This window comes from Triticum aestivum, chromosome 3D (assembly GCF_018294505.1).
Source record: "Triticum aestivum cultivar Chinese Spring chromosome 3D, IWGSC CS RefSeq v2.1, whole genome shotgun sequence".
Lineage (NCBI taxonomy): Eukaryota > Viridiplantae > Streptophyta > Magnoliopsida > Poales > Poaceae > Triticum > Triticum aestivum.
In genome coordinates, this window is record NC_057802.1 from 97,665,000 (window position 1) to 97,670,746 (window position 5,747).

Consider the following 5,747-nt stretch of genomic DNA (forward strand, 5'->3'; position numbering starts at 1 on the left):
CACCAATAGCTACAAATCACATATCTAAGCACGAATCAACACAAGCACAAGGTTCAACTTCAAACTTTACTACTAATCTAGCCTACCACATGCTTGAACATCTAGCCCTACCACAAATTGCAACCGCATCATAGCAATCAACCATATCAGCTCACAGATCAGACCACTAACCAACCATGCATCTAGATCAAACCCTAACTGCAGCTCAGATCTAGCAAGAAGGAACAGAGAGAAAGGGGGATTGAACTCACAGAGGCCATGGCTGTAGCTCGAGGACGATGGGGGACGGTCTTGGAAGATCAACGCCAGCCGGTGAAGTGCGCCGACGCCGTGGACCGCCGGCCGATGAAGATGCGCCGCTTACCTGCTCGTCGGTGTCGATGCGTGTCGGCGGAAAAGCTCGAACGGAGGGAGAATGGTGGCGGGAGTTGGGGCGGTGAGGGAGGGGCTAAATAGGGGTGGACTCGGCGGGAGGTGAGCCGAAATCCTCCCCCCGATTTTTCGGCGACGCGGGCGAGCTCGCGCCATCTCCCCTGCTCGCACGAGGGGAAAAGCGCGTCGCCCTCCCCTGCCTCGCCCGAGCCAGGCTCGCGAGCTACTGCCGATTCTGATGTTTCCCCTGGGCCTGGTCTGACCTGGACGTGCTTTAAATTTCGTGTGATGCAGACCGTATAGTAAACACAGGCAACCAAACGGGCCACTTTCTTCCCGCGCGGACGGGCCACTTTCTTCCCGCGCGGGCTAGGGTGGGCCTGATACGGGCAACCAAACACGCCCTAGCGACTCGGGCGAGGACGATCGAACCGGCGGAACCCCCAGTCCCCCGCACGCGCCGGCCCTGAGCCATCCCTGAAGGCCCGAGCCACCTCCGGCTCCCCAGCGGCCGGCGGCCACCGGCGAGGTGCTCGGCTCCCACCGGTTGCTCCCCCTCTAACCCTCCCCTCCCCTCCCCCATTAGCGTGCGCCCATCCTTCTCCCGCACGACCAGGGTGGCCGGCGCCCCTAACCTCCTCCCGCACCCGCAGGCCGCCGGCGACCGGCGACCAGGGGCTGCCGTCTGCGCCTTGCTTCTTCCCCGAATCCACTCTCCCTCGCCTAGAGTTCGCGCCAGTTGCTCCAACCCGAGGTATGGAAACCAAATTCTTCGATTCCTACATTGAGGGATAATGACTGGGATTTGTGACTGTTCCTACATCGATGGATGATGACTTGGATTTGTGACTATGAGGATAATGTGTATGCATACCTTCATATTATTGTTCACAACATTTGTGCATTGAACCATGAACTGTCAAGTGCTGCTAGTCTATTTTTGTTGTAAGCATACACCTCCTGTTCTTTCAAACCTGAAACCGACCTCTCCTGTATGGATTGTAGACGGCAAAGCTTAAGTTACTGTCAGCATTTACATTCTTCTGTATTTTTACTGTTCTTTGCAATTCATAGCATGTTTTCTGCATTTTCCAAAATGCACTGTAGATGGACAAGGAGAGGTTCAGGAGAAGAAGGTTGATGCTTATAAAGGCCGCTGCATCCGTGTCTTCGTGTATGGTCATGTTGTATGTCCGGCCAAGACTACAGAGAAAGAGAGAGAGTATTTCCTATGGCCCAATCGAGGCAAGAGACAAGAAAAGGATTGCCTTTCTAAATAATCAGATTTACAAGGATGATATAACTTGTCTGACAACGCTGAGGCTTACGAGGGCTTCTTTCTTCGGGTTATGCCAAGTTTTGAGGGAACGCTCTTTGCTTCGTGATACTGTTCATATATGTATTGAGGAGCAAGTCGCCATGTTCTTGATCACAGTAGGACACAATCTTCGGAATAGGGTTGTAGCTGCTATTTTTAATAGGTCAGGTGAACCGGTTAGTCGCTATTTTGGACTGGTCCTCCATGCTATAGTTCAGCTAAGGGATGAGTTTATTAGGCCACCATCATTGGAGACCCCAACCAGAATTGCTGGCAACCCGAGATGGGACCCATACTTCAAGGTATGACCATGCGCAGCTATATTTTTTTAGCATATAAACTGTCTACTTACTAATTTTTTTGGGCGGTTCTGATCATGTAGGATTGTATTGGAGCTATTGATTGTACACAGGTAGAGGCTTCTTCCTGTAAGAACGTGGAGACTGCCTTCCGTGGTAAGAAGTTAGTTGCAAGCCAAAATGTGATGGCAGCAATTGATTTTGACCTTCGTTTCACACATGTGCTGGCTCGTTGGGAGGGATCTGCACATGATGATGCTGTTTTAGTGGATGCGATAGAGTGTGAGAATGGCCCATGTGTTCCTCAAGGTAATAAATGTGTTCTATCATGATATATCCACATAGAGTTAATACTACTTATTACACAATACTACCTTCGCTGCTGATATATATTCCTAACATGTAGGTAAATTCTACCTAGTGGAAGCCGGATATGGAACCAAACCTGGATTTTTGCCACCTTTCCACAGCATGAGATATCACTTTACTGAGTGGGGGGACAACCATGTGCGAGATGCAAGGGAATTGTTCAATCTTAGACACTCATCTCTACGAGTACCTATAGAACGTGCATTTGTATCACTCAAGCGAAGATTTAAAGTTCTTGATGATGCAAATCCATTCTTTCCCTCCGCTACTCAAGTGGATGTTGTGATAGCTTGCGTCATCCTCCACAACTGGGTTCTTTCCCAAGGCACTGATTGTTTCATTATACCGGAGATTAATTGGAAACCTAAACCCCCTAGTTCTCAGATAGAGCATACCCATGACGATAGACACATGGTTGAGTTCAGACAAGCCCTTGCTGACAAAATGTGGGAAGACCATCAAAACTATCATCGCAATGATGCTGACTTCTTGAACACTCCAACTTACTATCACGAGATGGCCACAATCTTCAGTGATGGTGTGCCTCCTGATGTACACGATAAGAGTGTGGATGAGCTTCTTGCTGCAGATGTGGCCGGGAATGAAATTGTTACTGGAGGAAATGACACTTTTGCTGCTAGCGTTGAAGAGTTTACACTGCCTTTTCCTTTTCCCGACTGGGGGAAGAATGGTGATTCCTCTAGCAGTAAAGCATCAAAAAGGGCCAAGGTAAACAATGATGAAGAGTTGATGCATTTGATGACCAGCCTTGATAACCTTGCAAAAGCCATAGAGAAATCTGAATGCGTAGATACAGATGTCCCTGAAGATCTTTGGGGTAACTTGATGGATCTCCCTGGATTTGAAGAGGCGCATCTTACCCATTACTATGCTCATCTAGTCGAGAATCCTGCAATTGCTAGAGCATTCAACAAACTTAGCATGTCCAACAAAATGGCATGGGTAGCTAGATATATCAAGAACCACCTTTCTGAGTAGTATATTCGAACTATGTGGTAAGTGGTAAAACTGCTTTTTGTTACCAATACGGACAACAACTATGTGGCATGGCCGTGCTGTGTCCATGTTTGTTCTGTAACAGGCTATGCTATCTCTGTTTGTTGTGCTACAAGGGAAGTAGGGCTGACACTGACCTTGTAAATATTTCATGTGCATGCTAGTCACACTCCGGACAGGACCTGATGCTCGTTGCAAAATATCCTTGATGCATATCCTATTGGTTGATCTGAATTTCAGCATGTAGGACGGATAGTGATGCTATGAACTGAATTTTCAATGCATGAGTCAGATAAATTATCGTTAGTGTTTGTTTACGTATGCCCCTGAATTTTTTGTGCTGGTGTAAGTTGCTTCTTTGCGGTGTTCCTATCGAAGTTTTTCCCAAACCTGGCGAACCACATGCTGTAAAGCTCCTGGTTTGGTTCAGGATACCAGAGCATGAAAACTATGTTCAGTGACAGCCACAAACTGAACTGGCAGGTTTAGTGGCCAAAGTATATTTCCATATATGTCCACGTCTGTGTAGTGTGTACACGAGACCATCAGCATCGAGCAAAACTCGATCCCAAAACCTCTAATATAGAGCCAAAAAATACCTCAAAACGCTAATTTTATTAAGTCCATATAGCCGAGCAACAGATCATACAAATATGGGAGCCTTTAAAGACGTAGGAACAAATTGTTGCTGCAAAAAGACACTTCGACAACCACGATGAACATCACAGGACCTACGCTTACACACACGTTACAGCAGATATCTGCTGTAATCACGCATGCACGGCATGGCTAAGCATACAGCTCGGTGATGGCCATAAACCCCAAAATAGGCCTTGTCTTGTAGTGGCTGAACCCCGCGTCCATGAAAATCTTGCGCCACTCGTGCTCGTCACGCTCCTTGCCTGCCGTGATCACCATCATCAGCAGATCAAACGAGACTTGGGCTTCCAGCATGGCTTTCAAAGGAGATCCGACCACTATGTCTATGATTATCACTTTCCCGCCCGATTCGGGGATCGCCTTCTTGCACTGCGTCAAGATCTTCACGCAGTCCTCGTCGTTCCAGTCATGCATGATGTACTGCAATATGAACATTCGAATTAATTAGCATAATAAAACAATTGAAGAAGTTATGTATTCGTGGCAACTATATGTTGTACCTTGAGGAACACCGCATCGGTGTTTGGAATGGAGCTCATCATGTCGCCTGAGATGTACTCGACCACGCCGTCGGGCGGGATGGAATTGACCACGTTGGGGAGGTCGAGCACGGAGCACTTGACGTGCGGGAAGGCCCTCGCGATGGCCCTCGCCGCGGAGCCGGTCCCGCCGCCGACGTCGACCAGCGAGGTCACCCCCTCGAACACGTCGCCGTAGTTGCCGATGACGAAGTCCATCGCGAGCTGGGTGTCGGAACCCATGCCCGCGTTGAAGACCTGGTTCATCTTGGGATCACGCCCCATGACGCCCCACAGGTCTGTGCCGTGCGCCATCCTGAACGGCATCGCCACCGCCGCCGCGCCGTCATCGCTCATGAACCACTCCGGCAGGTGCATGGCCGCTTTCACGTGGTACCTGGTTGTCTGGGAGAGCACGAACGGCGAGAGGCTCCCGCACGACCCGTTGGCGCCGGCGTCGTCCACCAGCAGGCGAGACACCGGCGTGAGGCCGTAGACGGCGCTCGCCTTCTCCCCATCCGCGCACTCCTCTGCAGCAGGTGCGTTGACAGTAAAGATACCGAACGCGGCGAGAAACCTCATGAGGCGAGGCAGGTGCGCCTTCTTGCGCTCCGGGACAGAAATGGCGTCGAGCAGGTCCGGCAGCGTGGCGGCGCCGCCGCATCGGTGGATGGCGTTTGGGAGACCGAGCTTGATGGCGCACTCGAGCGCCATGGATTTGAGGTAGCCGAAGGTGAGGTCCCAGAGCTCGGTGTGCGCCTGCAGAAGCTCCTCGTTGGAGAAGGTCGCCATGGGCACACAGACTGGTGGTGGGTTTCGGCTGCACCTGCAAGGTGTGTAGGTACATCCTTGTGTGATATATAGGCTCCCCTGCACACACTCACATAGTCACATGAATCGGGAGGCTCGAGGTCCCCACGGCGAAGCATGCAGTGCACCACTACCTAGTGTGCCACCTGTCACCATGCAGCGTTCCACTGGCTGCTATGCCACGTGGACAGATAATGACAACATTTGGAGAAATAGAGCACTGTCACTCTGTGAGCCACCCATTGACCGGCCATTGTGTGTGGGTAACGTGGTCGAGGCCTTAGGCCCATGGTTGCTTTTTGAAGTTAAGTTAAGAGTTACGGCCCACTTTGATTTGCAAGAAGCAGAAAAAAAAATGCGATTATACAAGGCCCAAAAATAGAT

The 5,747-nt window shown here is 50.3% G+C and overlaps 2 protein-coding genes across 3 annotated transcripts; one reads left to right on the forward strand and one right to left on the reverse strand.

Moving 5' to 3' along the window:
- Positions 1-770: 770 nt before the first annotated feature.
- Positions 771-3,406, forward strand: LOC123077683 (putative nuclease HARBI1). Of its 2 annotated transcripts, none has more exons than XM_044499978.1 (5): positions 771-918; positions 1,026-1,126; positions 1,480-1,992; positions 2,073-2,298; positions 2,396-3,406. In XM_044499978.1, exons 3-5 carry the CDS (start codon positions 1,480-1,482, stop codon positions 3,355-3,357), a joined length of 1,701 nt encoding a protein of 566 aa, XP_044355913.1. In that variant the 5' UTR covers positions 771-918; positions 1,026-1,126; the 3' UTR covers positions 3,358-3,406. The 2 variants fall into 2 exon arrangements, with proteins under 2 accessions (XP_044355913.1, XP_044355914.1); XM_044499979.1 differs by having other exon boundaries at positions 800-901.
- A 565-nt stretch (positions 3,407-3,971) lies between these two features.
- On the reverse strand, positions 3,972-5,377 carry LOC123074254 (flavonoid O-methyltransferase-like protein Os11g0303600). Its single transcript, XM_044497146.1, has 2 exons — positions 4,536-5,377; positions 3,972-4,455 (listed from the first exon to the last, which is right to left on the reverse strand). Exons 1-2 carry the CDS (start codon positions 5,343-5,345, stop codon positions 4,165-4,167), a joined length of 1,101 nt encoding a protein of 366 aa, XP_044353081.1. The 5' UTR covers positions 5,346-5,377; the 3' UTR covers positions 3,972-4,164.
- Positions 5,378-5,747: the final 370 nt, after the last annotated feature.